The 18,540-nt window shown below is 40.3% G+C and overlaps 1 protein-coding gene across 1 annotated transcript in view; it reads right to left on the reverse strand.

Annotated features, from left to right (window-relative positions):
* Positions 1 to 18,540, reverse strand: part of MAJIN (membrane anchored junction protein) — a 25,410-nt gene continuing 6,870 nt past the window's right edge. Inside the window, exons 2-11 of the mRNA XM_061406885.1 lie at positions 16,754 to 16,871; positions 11,234 to 11,279; positions 8,470 to 8,545; positions 8,170 to 8,295; positions 7,278 to 7,309; positions 6,890 to 6,978; positions 5,259 to 5,322; positions 1,633 to 1,705; positions 636 to 753; positions 1 to 88 (exon numbers count right to left, since the gene is read on the reverse strand). Coding sequence (XP_061262869.1) covers positions 43 to 88; positions 636 to 753; positions 1,633 to 1,705; positions 5,259 to 5,322; positions 6,890 to 6,978; positions 7,278 to 7,309; positions 8,170 to 8,295; positions 8,470 to 8,545; positions 11,234 to 11,279; positions 16,754 to 16,854 — 771 coding nt within the window. The 5' untranslated portion in view covers positions 16,855 to 16,871 and the 3' untranslated portion in view covers positions 1 to 42. The remainder of the gene's footprint in view (positions 89 to 635; positions 754 to 1,632; positions 1,706 to 5,258; positions 5,323 to 6,889; positions 6,979 to 7,277; positions 7,310 to 8,169; positions 8,296 to 8,469; positions 8,546 to 11,233; positions 11,280 to 16,753; positions 16,872 to 18,540) is intronic.

Genomic DNA, 18,540 nt, shown 5'->3' on the forward strand with positions numbered 1-18,540 from the left:
TGGGAAGGGTCACTGCCCCTCCCACTGCTGCATTTAGGAGGCTCACTGGCTGCTCTTTCTGAAGAAATACCTAAACGGGAAGAGAGAGCTGCAGAAGGAGAGCAGAGCAGGTTGAGACTCCAGAGGTCCAGTTCCCCTCTCCCAGGTCCCATTAGGGCTCTATTATTAGCTAGGGCATTTCTGCTCTGAGACCACTGATTGGAAATTCAAGTCTGAAACAGCATTTGAAAAGGTACCCAAGTTAAATTATACTCTGGAAGTATAAATAAAGAACAATAGCAATGGGATGGCTGAGCTCTAGACACATGAAGGGATTTGTTTTGTACTCTGCAAAAAGGACTCTGAAGACAGAGCCTAGGTTCAGAGAGAAGAATGGAACTATTTTAGTAACAAAATCAACTGAATAACCCAAACACAATAAGAATAGTTGTTGTCCAAGTAACATTTGGTATATCAGATTCAATGCTGGGCACATCAGGGTGGGGTAGGTTAGTTAGGACCCTAAAGCTCTATCTCATTTCCATCATTTGTTCTGCACAAAATAGTGATTTATAAGGGTAATCCGCTTTCTAGTCTTCTTTCCTTGAGAGATTCAATGGGGCTAAGTTTAATGGCAGGAGAGAAGTCTGTCTTACGTCAGAAACCCGAAGAAGCCACTGGTTCCCAGCTCTGTGGGTCCCTCAGCTGGAGGTGGATTGTTTTGCTGCGATGGTGGGATAGTCTTCCCTACCAGGCTGTCCTCCCACTTAGAATCTGCAAGGGAAACACTCAGGCAGGGAAAGGGCTACTTGTATGTGAGCAGGAGAAGGCAGGACACTGAGCATAAGCCAAGGGCAGCCTCAAACCAGGATAAGTGAAACCAGGGGCATTGTTGGCTCTGATCTTCTCAATTTCATCCCAGCTCAGTAAGAGGCTATTCTGACCTTGGAGTATTTTCAAAGTCAGGTCGAGATTTTTTACACTGCTCAAATCCTAGACACCTACCGTGGCTGGTGTGTCTACACGTGGACTGACAACTTGTTGGAGAACTCACTTTGCTCATGTGCCTGCATCTGTGATAACTGCATCCATACTGAATTCTCATGCTGAGTGAAAGATCAGCAAGCCAAAAGGGTGACACCTTGACATGCATTCCCAGCCCCTGCCAAGCACCATCTGCACCTTCCATATTAACACTAATGCCCTAAAGAGAAGAGGAGGAGAGACAGCTTCCCAGATTGTTCTCTGGGATAGAAAAGCAAAGCATATCCCTCCCAACTTTTCTGTAAAACTTACATGGAATGTTCTGAAACTGTGGGACCACCAGTTTTGCTATCAGAAGCACAAGAAGAACATGCATTGCCTCTTTCACTCCATTTGGGAACTGCTGCTGCTGCTGCTAAGTCGCTTCAGTCGTGTCCGACTCTGTGCGACCCCAGAGATGGCAGTCCACCAGGCTCTGCCGTCCCTGGGATTCTACTGCAGGGGCTCCTATTACCGAAGAGCATGCCCCCAGACTGAATGAACAAGCACCTCCACGGGAGCAAGGCACATCGCCCACTGAGTGTGCCCAGACTCAAAGAGCTCTGTGCTGCTTTGCTCATCAGGGGACTAAAGAGGACAGGATGCTTACTAGAGGAGACCAGAACCTACCCTGGTCCTGGACATCGGTGACATCAAATGCTGGGGTCTTCTGGCATTCTTGCTGGGTTTTTCTTTCTCTGTTCTGATTAAAAGACCAAGAAAAGTCTTAAACTTTACTCTTTTCCAGCTTGGGGGTCTGAATGCTATTTGCTGGTGAAGAGATTTCACATCAGTGCTGGGGTCTGGCTCCTGACTGCCCAGGCAGGTTCTATTTTTCTGTCCTTTTCCCATATCAGCTTCCCAAACACTGTCCTTCTAAAATCATAATGTTTAACAGACAAGAACAAACCAAGCTGGGTGTACCATACCATTCCATGTTTCTGAGTACCAGTTATTGCCAAGGACAGAATTTCAAGTTTTCAGAAATCAGGAGGACCTTTATTTTACCTTGGAGAAAAGTATAATCTATGTGGTAAAACTGACATATAAACTAAGTACTGTAAGTCAGTGTGATAAGACTACCCTATCAGTCTACATAGAGTACTGCGGTTGCTGAGAAGGATGTGAAGAGAGTGGGTAGTGGTTAGACAAGGAAGACTTCACAGGGGAAGTGTTATTTAAGTGGGGCCTCAATGGACAGCATCAAGGAGTCAAAGAGAGCAGGGCATTCCAGACAAGGACATGATGTACAAGGGCACATTGCCATTAACATGTAAATATGATCAATGTGGCTAGAGCCAGCAGAAACATGACTGTGGCGTAAGCAGCCAGCACACTACAACACAATCTTATTTCTCCCTGTGCTACTGCCCTATAGACCTTCCTTTGTACTTTGAAGAGGACACTCTATAGCCTGGTTCCAAGCCTATAATATTCTCTGAGACACCTAGATAGTCAGAAACACGGTTTATATATTTCTTTTTGGGAATCACTGCCAACTGGTCACTTCCCTCATTGAGGCAAAACCTGAGGCTTGACTACCCAGCAGTGCTGGGGAGTTCTTGAGCCATTTTGCCGGTGAAGAATTCTGTAGCAAGCGGCTGCCGACTGTTAGGGTGTATCAAGGGGGCAGAGGCACAGCGATGCCAGGAAAGGGAGGACAGGTCCTCCAAGCTAAGCATGAGCTGATATTGCTGGTAACCTTTTCCACAAGCCCTTAAATCCCAGACCACATGGGCAGCCACCTAAGTCATACTCCTATAAAAGTGAAAAGATCTCTTGGGCAGAAGGAGACTACCTCTCTCTTCTTCTATATAGGGTGGAGGGGAAACTAGAGGCCCTAGATATGATTTCTAGCTTGAGGGAAACTACAGTTTGCAATTTAAATCCTGCTGCATTGGCCCTAAGGAAAGCATCTACTAAGGCTGGAAGTGGGGACCAGAAGCGCAAAGGCCCTGGGGCAGAGGCACAGCCCATCTCTGCACCCGTGGAAATTTCCATGGTAAGAGAGCCTTCGTGCTCTCCTGAAATCTTGACAGAGGTTTCCTCAGGCAAATGTTGTAAGAGAGGAAAAACATTATAGCGTGAAATAAAACTTAGGGTACCATCCAGGACATCCAGCCACAATAATACCCTGAAAACCTGATGCAAAGCTGTCCCCTGTACCTTCAGGGTCGCCTCTGCTTGGAAGTGCAGGTCAAGCAAGCAGAGGCAGAAAAGAAAGCTACATGCACAGCAGTCTATTTCCCTTCTGGACCATTCATCTGCTCTCTTCCATTTTTTTTCCTTTTACAGTCTGGATCTCTAGATCTGGGAGCTGAAGTAACAAAAGGAATGAGTCTGCCCTTCTTATCCATTCTCCCTAAACACCTCTGATGAAACAGAGACCTTATTCAGGTATGTGTTGTATTCTTCTAAGCTTTCCCTGCACAGGCTCCCTATGTGTACAGATGTGCACAATCCATACTGTGTTTCTACACCTTAACTTCCCCCAAAGGGGAGCGAAGATATTAAGCACCGGACCAAAGGAGCGTGTTCGATTCTTCCAGCTCTTAGTGACTTGCACTAAGAGTCACTGTGATCATGTTAATTTAAGAGACGTCTGCTCTCTGAGAACAGGGTCTACAATGAAGATCATTTGGGCTTTGAGTCAAAATCAATAAACATATTCCTTTTCTTTTTTCCTCAGAGTTTTTTTTCTAACCCAGTATCAGGTTGACAAGGTAATTATGTTGAGTTAAGAAACTGTGGGTTCTTGAGGGAGATGATGCGTCAGACTAAGAATAGGAAGGTACAAAGGGTAGAGAGTGAGGGAAGTGTTCCTTTAATAGTAATTATCTTGGTTGTATAAAGTGTCTTTGTTCTCCAGAGCTTCATGTCCTCTTCTTGTACTTTCTAAATTCTTCTTCTTCCCTCTCAAAAGGATGAGAGTATAGAGGGAAACCACCTGCTAAGATCACTGCATGGGCCAGCTGGCCATGGGTATAACAACACGGCTCTGTACCCTGCTCCTGCCTACAAAGGCAGAGGTCTTCATCTTTAAGGGTTCACTCTACTCCAGCTAAATGGTAAACTCCTGGAAAAAAACTAGATTTTATATGTTTGTGTGCACTCCAGCACCTAACACAATGCCTGGCAAACAGGGGACAGAATTGTTTAGAAATGAAAATCAGTTTTCTGCTTAAAAATGTTTTAGGGAATTCCTGTGATCTTGAAGGTGGCTTTAAGACCTTTTAGGATGAAGCCTGTGCTGACCTCTCCAGTAGGTCACCAGAAGCACTGTACTCTTACACTCTTTCCACTTGGCCTAAGTGCTTGGCGCACCCTGAGCTACTCTGCGAACTCTCTCTCACACCCACTTGGTCTCAGTGAGGTTCTCCTTTGTGGTCCCTTTGTCCCCTGGGCTTCCTTTATTCCTGTTCATAGCACATTTATCATAAATTGTCTGCCCAGCTTTACACTTTCAGCACTTCTGGGGGAGAGTGTGCTTGCTAGTACTTGGCACACAGTAGATACTCAATAAATGTTTGCTGAATGAATGAATATGTAAATGTTTACTCAATAACTGATCATGTTTTGGATCCTGGGAAGGTGAGGGAGGTGAGCTAGGAAATAAAGGTCAGAGCTGCTTTGGAGCTATGGTGGAGAAGTAAGAAACGTCACAAATAACAGCTATTTCAAGGAAAAAGCGCATTATTTTAGGGACTATTATGGAAAAGAAGCCCTAAAATTGAGGAGTAGCAGATGTATGAATATCTAAATGGAGAACAGACCTCACAAAATGAATCAAGTATTATTGAGGCTGACCCATCATTGCTCTAAATGAAGTTTTCTTTTACCAGTATCCTGTGCTGATACAAACCTATTTTGTCTGTAAAAATTAGATGTTCCCAGACTCAGACTCCAGTGCAGATGAGGGCAAAAAGCTTTCGGAAAAAAAATTCTACACTGGATTTCACCTCAACTCAACAGACCTATTTTCTTTTTCGACTGCAGAGTATAAAAAAGCAGCTCTTTAAGCTAAGAGAAGGCTTTTTAACAAAAGGATTCATCGATGTGTGTATTATGCAGCTACATTTAGGACAGGCTGTGGCAAGGGTGGATGGCTGAAAGTTGTTCTGAAGACAGGGAAACCTGAGAATGAGTGCAGTGAATTCAGTCTGTACTTAGGACCAAGATGTGCTGATAATAGGAATCCTGACTCGTAACCAAACAGAAATAGCCAAGAGTCTTGAAGTCTCCATTTTGGTGCATACCCTCCTGGTTTCCATAGGGGGCTTCTTTTTGCTGAGCCCTTGACTGGAAGTCCCCATCTCGGCCCTAAAGTGGGAGGAAAAAAAGCCCAAGAAGCATTACTGGCAGCGGCAACATCCTCACATTCAAGCAAAAGTGTCCCAGATGAATATTTCAGCAGGTTGGCTATTTTTATGCCACTCCTGGCCTGCAGAATAAATTGTGTGGCCAAATTCTCTTTGGGTGCTGCTTTAATTCACAGCAGAATCACAATTTGAGACACTTGGGGATCTAGGGGTTGAGAAAGGGAAAATGTGATTGACAGCAGGATTTTGAAATACTTGGTTGGGCATCAAAACACAGAGAAAGGGAAGACATGAGGCCCCTTCTCCGTGAAAAATTCAGTCAAACAGAACCAAGCAAAGCTTCATACCTCCAAGCACCCTCACATCCCACCTGTCTGGAGGAGGAATTTCCCGCCTCTTCACTGAGGACATTAGGACAGTGTAGGGGCATTAGGACAGTGTAGGGGTCAGCTCCTGCGTGGCCCACCCTCACAGCCCCATACATCCCCACTGCCCTTGTATGTCTTGATGCCCACATAATACCAGGAAAAGGACACTTGCTTTCTGTGAACCTGAGTTGAAAGCACTTTGGCTTGGGGAGCAAACCACACCTTGGATTATTCCAGCATCTCTCTGTGGGTGCTAATATGAAAAACTGAATTGTCTTACTGACTCATTCTGTCCTTGACAGAGAATCAAAAGAAGAAATAAGTAGCCCCTACAATAGTAACTTCAACATGTTAAGAGTTGTGCTCAACACTCCCCGTAATTTGCAGCACCTCAGCCAGTAATTGAGGCATACCCTCTTACAGACATCTATTTTTCGACCTGTACTATCTCTTAAGGTAGAGTTCCAAAAGCTGCACAGGCTCCGCAAGCAGCAGACACAACCACCCACACCTGCCGGAAAACTGAGAGCAGGCACAAAAATATACTACTCACTGCATGAAATAAGGTTATATTTTATTCGTTCTCACTCTTTTGAGGCTTTCTCTATGTTCATGTATGATACTGTGGGACTTCATATCTTATGCCTTCTGAGTGTCTTTTTTCTTTCTGTTTTTTGGCTGCACTGCTCGGCTTGTTGTTGTTTAGTTGCTCAGTCCTGTCCAACTCTTTGAGACCCCACAGACTGCAGCCTGCCAGCCTCCTCTATCCATGGGATTTCCCAGGCAAGAACACTGGAGTGGGTTGCCATTTCCTTCTTCAGGGGATCTTCCCGACCCAGGGATCAGACCTGAGTCTCCTGCATTGGCAAGCGGATTCTTTACCCCTGAGCCACCAAGATCTTAGTTCCCCAACCAGGGATGGAACCTGGGGCCCTTGCAGTGGAAGCTCAGAGTCCTAACCACTGGACCACCAGGGAATTCCCTCAGTCCTCACTGAGGATAATGAACAGAAAAATTCTACTTTGCTAAGGAAGTAGATTTGCAAATTATATTGCAAATACCAACTTGCTTCCTTCCCTTAGTCTACCCACCCGAATAAGCAGCTATGAATGAAGCCCTGAGACAGAGAGTGACTCACCCCAACAGAGGGCAAGGCCTAGCTAGAATGCAGGGTTTAGTGCCTCACTCAACACCACTGACCTGTCCAGCCCTGGCCTGGTTGGGGAGCTGGGCACTTCGCGTTTTCGTTTCTTCAGCACGGCTTCTGCTGTTTTCCTCTCTGCCAGGACCTTCAGAGAGGAACCAGATTCCTGAGACTTTTCCTTTTCCAGAGTTGTTCACATGAGGGCACAGTGAAGAGAACTGCCCATCTATAAATTGCCAAAGGCAGCTTTTAACATCAGCTTTGTAAGTAAGGATAGACAAAGTCTCAGAAATCTAGCCAAGAAAATAAAAAATTCTCAAGTATACAATCCTTATTGGACCTGGGCAACAACCAAAGGGCAAAAGAGAGGAGTCAAGAGCAAAACATGAGATAATAAGAGGCAATAAAGGCAATTTTCATCTCATAAACAAAAGGCAAACTTACCAACCCAAGAGGACTGCTGTTCATTGATTTTCCTACAATAGGAAATTTGAATATCATAATGAAGCAAGGCTGTTTCTTCATCGACTTCTTAGAACTGGTCCTAGATAAAACTTTGGTGTGTGCCCTTTTCCCTTTCACCTGGTTATCAGTTTTCCAAGAAATACTGTGTCTCCAAACTTTTTTCCTCCCTTATTTTATTGTCATCTACAAGTCATGTGGAGATGACGTGGTGAGAGATGACTTGACTCCACTGTGTCATCTAAAAAGTCTGACACAGATAATATTATAACAATAAGTCACTTAAAAGGGGATGATCCCTATTATGAAAGAAAAAAGGCAGAACTTATGGCATCAGTGACAAATGAATTGAGGTATTTTGAGATAATGCCTTTGTACTTTTTTTTTCCAATCAAACTGGTAGATGTCTCCTTGTCCCTCTATTTGTAAAAATAACAATGGCCCCCAGAGATTAAAAATTGGGAGATATGTTTAAGATATTACTAAGTGAAAGTCATTAAATACTCTAAAATGGAAGGAATTATTTATATCATAGGTTATTTTTCATTGAGTTATTACCCTAAGTCATACTGTACTTTCCATTTCCCAGTACACATTTAATATTTTCAACAACTCAATGACTATTATTAGTTTTCACCATTTCACAAAGGAGGCATACAAAGACTGAGTAATTTATCTAAGGTCATACACTCCTAAGTGGCAAATCCACCAAGATTTGAACCAGGCAGTCTAGCTTGGAGGACATGCTCCTGACTTCTGCAGTGTCAGTGTGGGGGCTCAATCTGGCTATTTCACCACATTCAGCACTGCTAACCTATGGATGTTCAACCGCCCCCTTTTCCTTCTCCACCTACACTTTCATCGTTCTACTTACCCGGTGACAGATTTTCATGAAAGCATTTCATCTCCACATACAGAGTGAAAACAAATGGATAAGGGACCAAGACAGCTTCCCCATGTTTGAACTTCAGATGGGACACTCTTTCCCATTTGCTTTTATCTGGGATGTGCTAAGGACTGAGGATGTAGCCAGTATGAATCCCTGAGTACTATTTTAGAGGAAAGACTCCGTCTCCTTTCCATGACCTACCCTCCAAACTGCACGGGTTTGCTGCTTCCACTTGAATCTACAGTGTGAATTGCAGCTCATTTCCCCCCAGGAAAGAAAGGATACAGGGAAATACAATAAAGTGTTCTGTAGCAAATGGCTGTAAATTATCCAGGTTTCCTAAGACCGCACGAATAGAATCCTGAAAAAAAAAATGTGAAATAACTTTAATACTAATTTCAGCCAGTCTATTAACTTATCTCTATCGCTGTTCTTCACGTACCCTATACTCTTTTAGAGTCCAACTACTTGCTGTTCCCTGAATATACCTTCCACTTCTCCACTTCTCTGCTCTGGCCTGAAATACCCTTTTAGTCCATCATCATATGACTAAATTCCACTTATTCTTTTATGGCACAAGTCAAAAGCCATCTCCTCCACAAAATTTTCCCTAATTTCTCAAGTTGAATTAACTACAGGTCTCAAATTTCACAGTAGTTAGCCTCGGGCCTTCACTATATTCAATGCATCTTTTTCCCCCTTCTGTGCCTCCAGGCTTGTGAAATCTGAATTCCTTGACCAGAGACTGAACTCTGGCCCAGCAGTGAAAGTGCTGAGTCCTAACCACTGGATTGCCAGAGAATTCCCTCCATGTACATATTTTTATTTTCTTTACTAAGAAATCTTCTTGAAGGAGAATACATACCTGATTTGTCTTAGCATCCCTTCTCTACCATAGTGGATGAAGCATAACAGGTCCTCAACAAATAGATCCTGGATTTGTTGCTCAGTTCTGCTGGACCTTCTATGACCCTATGGACTGCAGCCCACCAGGCTCCTCTGTCCACGAAATTCTCCAGGCAAGAATACTGGAGTGGGTAGCCATTCCCTTCTCCAGGGGATCTTCTCAAGCCAGGGATTGAACCCCATTACAGGCAGATTCTTTACCATCTGAGCCACCAGGAAAGCCCCAATGAATAATATTGGTATTTATTTATATGTACGTATTTTGCTTTAGTTTATGTCAAACCTTTTCTTCTACTGTCTTTAAATCTTAATTATTTAGTCTCTAATTAACCTATGCTTATTAGTATATGGGCAAAGAGTCTGATATGACTGAGCACTCACCACTACTCAAGAACCCTTTAAGATAAAAGATTTCTATTATCCTCATTTTACCACTGAGGAAACTAAGACAGAGAGAGGTACAGTGATTTATGGAAGGCTACACAGCTAGTAATGATGGAGTTAAGACACAAACCCAGGCAGTGGGGCTCCAGAGCTTACACTCCTAACCATTAGACTAAACTGCTTATCAATATATGTTTTCTAAGTGAATGACAAAGGATAACTTCTGCTTCAAAACTAATGAGAGTAAAAAAAAAAAGAACATATAAAAAGCACTTCAAAAAGTTTTAGGGAATTCCCTGGTGGTCCAGTGGCTAAGACTCCACACTCCCATTGCAGGAGGCCTGGTTTTGATCCCTGGTCAGGGAACTAGATTCTGCATGCTGCAACAAAGAGTTCGCATGCTGCGACAAAGACTGAAGATCCTGCAACTAAGACCCGTGCAGTCAAATAAATCAATAAATGTTTTAAAAAAACACAACATTTTTATATGATTATAAATGCATATAAGTGTTCTCTAGCTACCATTAGATGAACTATTGTGCAGCAAGAACCGCATACATCTATTTCTAATCCTCACTACAATCCTGAAAACTGATATTATTTATCAATCTTACTGACAGGTAAGGAAACAGATTCAGATAAGGAAGACAAATTTCCCAAAAATTGTACTGTGAAGGCAGAACTAGAGTTCAAATCCAGGTTTCATTGGTTCTAAAAACTATGTTTGCAATACTTTACTGCCTTGAGCTTTTCTCTGCCCATATTAAGTGAAGCAAAGTGAAATAAATTTTGCTCTACTCATAATTAAAATAAGCAGAAAACTGTCATGGTCCTATGTTAAAATAATTGCTATTTATAATGATGCCTCTGAGGTCCTCAAAGATCTTACTGTATTTTTCAACACATAGCTAAAGAGTACCTTTAAGGCTTTGACTCAACTTTTTGGTTTTACAGTTTTGCATTTGTATATGTAATTATATTCAAATTCTTTGAAATGTGGCAGCATATGTCTTTATAAATTACAACAGTCATAGAGCACTCAGTCATGAAGTTAGAAAAGAATACACTAGTTTAAAACTCTCATATTATGAATGAGGCAAATAAGACCCAGAGAGAGAAGTGATTTGCTAAGGCTCACACATTTCTTAGTGGTTCAGCCAGGACTAGAAACTGCGGCCAGCCCCCAGAACTCTAATTCCTTGTCCAGTGCTTTCACCAGTTTACAAATTTGTCCACCATCTTTGTCTTCTTCTTGTGGGAGAATTTAAAGCCATTAGAGTTGGGTAGTAAAGGAATGAAAATGAAGTGGAAATATAGCAAATGCAAATGTTTCCAATTAAAATGAAGACACAGCAGCCTTGTCTGTGTATTTACAGTTGAGTTTCCTGAACGTCAAGTACCAGGCAGTGGTTGGGATGGTGAGGTTTCCCAGAGCCCTGGAAGGCAGTCCTCCGGATGCTTTCTCTATGCCAGCCGCCACAAAAGACAGCTGCCCATGGCTGGGAACTCTAGTGGAAACAAAATCACTCTTAGCCTCAAAGGTGCTGACACTTCAACTAGGAAAATTGAGAAAGAGTATAGGCTTTAATTTCCCTGGAAAAACAGTAACCTTTCTCTGCAGAGGAAATGTGGCAGGGAGAAGTCAAGTAATCAAGCGGAGATTGTGACTCAGTTTGTAGGAAACAACTAAAACCTAAATAGGGATGTATCCTCAGCTTAAAAAACAACATTCCCAGAAGTTGTCTGCTTCTTTCCCTACCTCCAGCTCCTGGACGATGACTTCCTTGTTTTCTACCTCTTCCCCTCTAGAAGGTAAACAGACAAGAAGTAAATGAGCCAAGAAGAAAAGCTCTGGAGACAACAGACTCTAGTAAAAATGACATTTCCAATGAGCTAAGGGAACATAACTAAATAACAATTGTGTGTGCTGACCCAGTGCTCAAGGGAAGAAGAGCTCACTAGGTGGTGCAGACTGAAAGCTGGTACAGGCTGTACCAGAGTATCTTCTCCATGCCCTGCCGGGACCCGACATTGCCACCGTTAAGGTTAATAATTGTTTAGACCAGTAGTACAAGTGCAATCTGCGGACCTCCGGGGGTCCTCAAGACCCTTTCAAGGAGTCTCCAAGGGCAAAATTAGTTTCATAATAATACTAAGATATTATTTGCCTTTTTCACTATATTGACATTTGTATCATAGTGCAAAATCTGTGGTGGTCAAAATGCTGGTGCCTTAGCACAGATCTAGTCAGTTGCACTAAACTGTACTAGCAATTGTAGCCATCTTTGCAACCACACAGGAAAAAAAATTCAATTCCATTTAATATGTTAGAGGAAGAAGTAAGGCCTTAATAATTCTATAAATCTCACCCCCCAAATAATGGATTTTAATATATTCTGTGATAAAACAGGAAGTATGGATAAAGTGTTTCTGCGGCATACCAGAAGATGATGGTTCTCTTGAGAAGTGCCTGCACAACTGTTTAGGTTGCAAACTGAACCACATGCTTTTTCATATTTTATTTGACTGGTCAGCTGACAGATAAACGATGGTGCTTATTCAGACTTGGGAATGTGACAGACATTTTCTCAAAAGCGAACAGTGAGCTTATCAATAAAACTGACAGTATTTGTTGTTAAGGATAAATTTTTGGATTTCAAGTAAAATTTTGAATTTTGGAAAACTTTTATCCACCACTGTAGGGTTGACAACTTCCAAATACTTGGGCATTTTTCTGATAAGATTGGTAGTGATATTAGCAAATATGTTTTTTGATACTGTATAATGAAGCGTGTTGACATTTGAACAATCTGCAAGTGAAACAATATTTTCCAAGCGACCATAGAAACACTTCAGGTTACAAAATCATTCTAGGTAAAAGATCAGCTTTCAAAGAACAAGATAGACCAATGGATTTTCATGTTGCAGAGATCAGAAAGTACAGTGATATAATTTCAGATTCCACATTGCAACTAACCTTTAAAAAACTACTATATTTTTAAAAAATGAAACTGAGTTTCCTGGTTGTCTAGTGGTTAGGACTCGGCACTTTTACTACTGTGGCGTGAGAGATCCCACAAGTTGTGCTGTGCAGCCAAAAAAAAAAAAAACCAATTTTTTTAATTTAAAAAAATAATAAAAATTTAAAAAGAAACAAAATAAACAACTGTTATTTGTCAAGTTTTGACACAGGGCCAAGGAAGATTATCCACAATGATCTGAGAAGACTATTAATATATTCCTACCTTTCCCTACTACAAACATTTGTTGTTCAGTTGATCAGAAGTGTCCAACTCTTTGCAACCCCATGGACTGCAGCATGCCGGCTTCCCTGTCCTTCACCATCTCCTGGAGTTTGCTCAAACCCATGTCCACAGAGTTAATGATGCCATCCAACCACCTCTGTTGCTCCTTCTCCTCCTGCCCTCAATCTTTCCCAGCATCGGGATCTTTTCCAATGAGTTGGCTCTTGACATCAGGTGGCCAAAGGATTAGAGCTTCGGCTTCAGCATCAGTCCTTCCAATAAATATTCAGAGTTGATTTCCTTTAGGATTAGTTTGACTAGTTTGATCTCCTTGCTGTCCAAGGGACTCTCAAGAGTCTTCTCCAGCACTGTGGTTTGAAAGCATCACTTCTTCGGTGCTCAGCCTTCTCTGTGGTCCAACTCTCACACCTATACATGACTACTGGAAAAACCATACCTTTGACTACATGGACCTTTGTTGACAAATATATGTAACGCTACATATATATGTACAGCTGAGTTTTTCATGTAATTCAACCAAAAGAAAAAACTCACGACAGATTAAATGTAAAAGCAAATACAATAATCTAGCAGTTTTTTTATTAAGCCAGACATTAATGAGATTTGCAGAAATTTAATGTGATGTCAATCCTCCCATTAATTTTTGCTTTAGAAAATATGGTTTAGTTACAAAGTTGTGTTTGACTCTTTTGCCACTCCATGGACTGTAGCTTGCCAGGCTCCTCTGTCCATGGGATTCTCCAGGCAAAAATACTGGAGTATATAGTTATTTTTAATAAAAATATATTAAAACTTAATAGGTATATCATTATTTTAAAATTAATATTATACATTTAAAAGTTGTGCTAAAATACATATAACCTCAACTTTTCCATTTTAACTATTTTTAAGTATATAATTCAGTGGCATTAATTAATGGGTTGGCCAAAAATTTTGTTCAGGTTTTTCCATACAATATTACATTCAAAACCATGGCTTGCAGTCAGCACTACCTTATTTCTAAAACTTATTTCCACAAACTGAAACATTGTGCTCTTTAAACAATAACTCCACATTCTTCCCTTTACCCAGCCTGTCTTTATGAGTTTTCCTATTTTAATATTTCATATAAGCAGAATCATACAAGATTTGACCTGTTGTGACTGGCATATACCTAGGAATGAAACTGCTGGGTCATATGGTAATATGGTCATATGGTAAGGGCTTCCCTGGTGGCTCAGACGGTAAAGTGTCTGCCTGCAATGCAGGAGACCCATGTTCAATCCCTGGGTCAGGAAGATCCTCTGGAGAAGGAAATAGCAACTCACTCCAGTATTCTTGCCTGGAAAATCTCATGGATGGAGCCTGGTTGGCTACAGTCCATGGAGTCGCAAAGAGTCGGACACCACTGAGCAACTTCATTTCTTCATGGTAATTTTAACTTTTTGAGGAACTGCTAAACCAGTTTCCATAGTATCTGCATCATTTTACATTCCCACCAGCAATGTATGAAAGTTCCCATTTCTCCACATCCTTGTCAACAACTGTTGTTTTGTTTTTTAATTATAGCTATCCTAGTAGGTGTGAAGTGGTATATCATCGCAATTTTGATTTGCATTTTCCTAGTGACTAAAGATATTGAGCATTTTTTCATGTGCTTACTGGCCATTTGTATATCTTCTTTAGAGAAATGTCTATTCAAGTCCTTTGTCCATTTTCAATTGGATTGCTTATCTTTTTGTTGTTGAGTTGTAGTTCTTTATATATTCTGGATATTAAACTCTTATCAGATACATGATTTGCAAATATCTTTTCTCATCTGTGGTTTTCCTTTCACTCTGTTAGTAGGGTTCTTAAACATATAAATTTTATAAAATCAACTAAGTGCAATTTATCTAATTTCTTTTGAGGCCTGTGTGTTTGGTGTTGTATTTAAGAAACCACTGCCAAATCCAAAGTCATAAAGATTTGCCCCTATGTTTTATTCTAAGAGTTTTAGTTTTAGCTCTAATTTCGTCTTTGATCCATTTTTAGTTAACTGTAGTATATTGTGTAAGATAAGGGTCCAACTTTATTCTTCGGCATGTGGATATCCAGTTTTCCCAGAACCATTTGTTAAAGAAACTCTTCTTTCCCATTGAATGCTCTTGACATTCTAGTCAAAAATCAATTGACCATAGATGTTAGTGAGGTTTTATTTCTGGGCTCTCAATTCTATACTATTTATTGGTTATAGTCTGTCCTTATGCAGTACCACACTTTTTGATTACTTATAGTTTTGTAGGAAGTTTTTTAATTGGCAAGTATGAGTACTTCAAATCTGTTCTTTTCCAAGATTGTTTTGGCTATTTGGGATCCCTTGAAATTCCATATGAATTTTAGGTTGGGTTTGTACATTTGCAAAAAAAAGTGCCATTGGGATTTTGCTAGGGATTACATTGAATCTGCTGATTGCTTGAGTACTGTTTTCATCTTAACAATATGTATATTTGGCTGCACCACAGGGCATGCAGGATCTTATTAACAGTTCCCTAACCAGGGATCAAACCTCTGCCCCTAGCAGTAAAAGCACAGAGTCCCAATCACTGGATTGCCAGGGAATTCCCATCTTAACAATATTAAGTCTTCCAATCCATGAACACAGATATCTTTCTAATTAATTAATTAATTATTTTGGCCTCTCTGCATGGCTTGTGGAATCTTAAATTCCCTGACCAGGGATTAAATCCAGCTCTGACAGTGGAATTCTGGGTCCTAACCACTAGATCACCATGGAATTCCCATAGAGGTCTTTCTATTTAGGTCTCCTTTCTCTCAGAAATATTTTTTAGTTTTCAGTGTGCAAGTCTTGTACCTCATTGGTTGAATTTATTGCTAAGAATTTTTTTCTTTTTGATACTATTGTAAGAAAAATTGTTTTCTTAATTTTCTTTTCAGAAATTACTACTAGTTTACTGCTAGTGTATACAAATCAACTGATGTTGATTTAGTATAACTTTGCTGAATTCATTGATAAGGTTTAATAGTTTTTTGTTGGTTTGTGTGGATTTTTTAGGTTTTTCCACATATAAGATCATGCCAGGAATTCCCTGGCAGTCTAGTCGTTAGGACTCCATGCTTTCGCTGCCAAAAGCTCAAGTTCAATCCCTGGTTGTGGAATTAAGATCTCACAAGCCATGTGGTGCAGCCAAAAAAAAAAAAAAAAAAGATCACGTCATCTGCAAACAGAGATAGTTTCACTTCTTCCTTTCCATTATGTATGCATTTTTTTTTCTTGACTAATTGCTCTGGCTAGAGCTCTAGTACCATGATGAACAGAAGTGATGAAAGTGGGCATCCTTATCTTGTTCCTGATCTTAAGGAAAAAGATTAAGTTTTTCACCACTGAGTATGTTGTTAAACTGTCGTTTTTTCACATATAGACTTTATATTGAGGAAGCTCCCTTCTACTCCTAGTTTGAGTATTTTTATCATGAAAGGGTGCTAGATTTGGTCAAATGTCTTTTCTGCATCCATTGAGAGGGTCATGCGGTATTTTTTCTCTTCTTTCTATTAATGTGGTGTATTATATTGATTGATTTTTGTATACTCAACTATCCTTGCATTCCTGGGGTAGTTTCAGGAATATAAACAATGCCAATCTTCTTATTAATTTTTAAAAATATGGCTATTTTAAATAAAGTGTTATAGTATTTTTAAATTAATAAGTAATTATTTGAAATTGTTCTTTTGATTTTATATGATAAATATTGACAGGTATGACTCATTTAATCAAAAACTCTTTGGAAGCCTCAATTTTAAGAGTGCAAAGGGGTCCTGAGATAATTTGAGAACCACTGCCCCAAAGGTATGCTATTACCAATTTAAAAACTTATATGAATAATAAATATATAGAACATAAAATACCTAGAAAAGAGAGCTACAAGGTGCTGCTTCAGCCAGTCTCCTGGACTTGGTGAAGGCAGAGAAGGAATGACCTGTGGGAATGTATTAACCTGTGTTTGTAAAGGCTACCCTCCTAGTTTTAAAATTACCTGATGCTGTTGCCATATCTAATTTTGAATTTATACACGTTGGGTCCTGCATGAAGAAATCTTGTCTCTGGAAATGGGTAGGTGAAAGGTTTTAAACTCATTGCTTCCGAACAGTAACCTAAATAAAATAGAAGTGTTAAAGAATTAAGAAAAAGCTAAATATGGTTCCTTATGTATGGAAATAAAGCCTGCCCAATCTGTAGCATCTCTTCATTAGTATAATGTCCAGTTCTCAGTATCACTGCCTATGTCCCAGGCTCACTTCTAATATTAATTACCTGGATCATTTCTCCACCTGCATGGGGAGGATATATGATATTCTGAGATAATCTTTATACTTGAAGTCAGAAGACCTAAGTTAAAGTTTTGCTGTTTACCTTATGACCTTGTACAAATTACTTCTTTTCCATGAGACTAATGATACTAACATCTGATGATAACAGGGTTTTTGTTAGGATTAAATCTATCCCCCAAATATCTCTTGCATCTGTTCTCATCCCTTGCCCCCATTTTCTCTGGAACCTAGGCCAATGTGAAGAGGGCTCAAATCAAATAATGAAACAGTTTAAAGGACGCACCAGTAAGAGGCAACTGGGAACACCTCTGCTGTTAATTTTCTCTGACGTTTAGGAATTAGCACACCTTCCTGCTACAGCCAGTGCAGGAAATAAGGACGTACACTGATGTTTTAAAGTCTTGCCAAGGAGGGCCTTATCTTCCCACCTCTCAACTGTTCTTCTTCACCACTTATGAGAGGACCCTGCGCCACAAGACTTCCCCCTACTCTCCTAGCACTTACTAGTTTTACTTTTCCTATTCCAGAATCTCTACTCACTTAAAGGCCTCTCTGTGGGAAACTCAGAAGAAGAAATGGAGAACGAAGTACGGCATGCCTCCTCTACTCCAAGAGAGCACTTGGTATGCACTCAGAGGACTTTTCTATGCCTCTTTTTATTTGTAAAGTAGAGATAATAAGCCTTGTACTTTCTGTCTCTTCATATGGAAGTTTAAATAATAAATAACGAGAGTAAAAGGTCCAGAGTTTCTAGGATCAAATCTACCCATATACAATGCAAGGTATTGATTTCCGAGGCAGCTGAGCTGAGGTAGACAGGACAAGCACAAAGTAAGAATAATTTATGTTTTAATCTCAGTTCCATTATCCCTACATAGTTTTTCTGGGCCTTGGTTTTATTATTTATACAATAATAACAACTTATGTATGTAACAACTAACAACAATTTTTTGTCATACCCTATTCTAAGTACCTTATATATAGATCTTACTTAATTCTCACAAAAAGCGTATGAAATAAGTAATCTAAATATGATAGATGAGGAAACTGAAGCACTGAGAGATGAAGTAAGTTTTCTATGGCTATGGATTTTGGAATTGGAATTCAAATTGAGGCAGTGTTAATTGAGACTTGATGGTCTTAACCACTTTTCCATGCTGCTTCCTGGGGTTATTAGAAAGCAAAACAAAACAAAACAAAAAAAACAAAATAATGACTATAAAATCATTTTGCAAGTATTAACATATTATATACACATAAAGAACTATTTTCATTATTCTTTCCTCCATATTACCCTGATTCCATGCCTACTCAGCAGGGAGAACTCTAATATGTACAGTTGGAAGATCTATGTGCCCAAAGAATGGCATTCCCCACAATTTCCAAAGTTCAAGTCTGGGGCTGCCAGTAAAGAGATATCCCAGTGTCCGATCTTGGCTGCTTGGGATTAGAATGACAGGAGGCTGGAGCCAAAACCCGAGACTATTTAGAC

Source organism: Bos javanicus, chromosome 29, assembly GCF_032452875.1.
Source record: "Bos javanicus breed banteng chromosome 29, ARS-OSU_banteng_1.0, whole genome shotgun sequence".
NCBI classification, from domain to species: domain Eukaryota; kingdom Metazoa; phylum Chordata; class Mammalia; order Artiodactyla; family Bovidae; genus Bos; species Bos javanicus.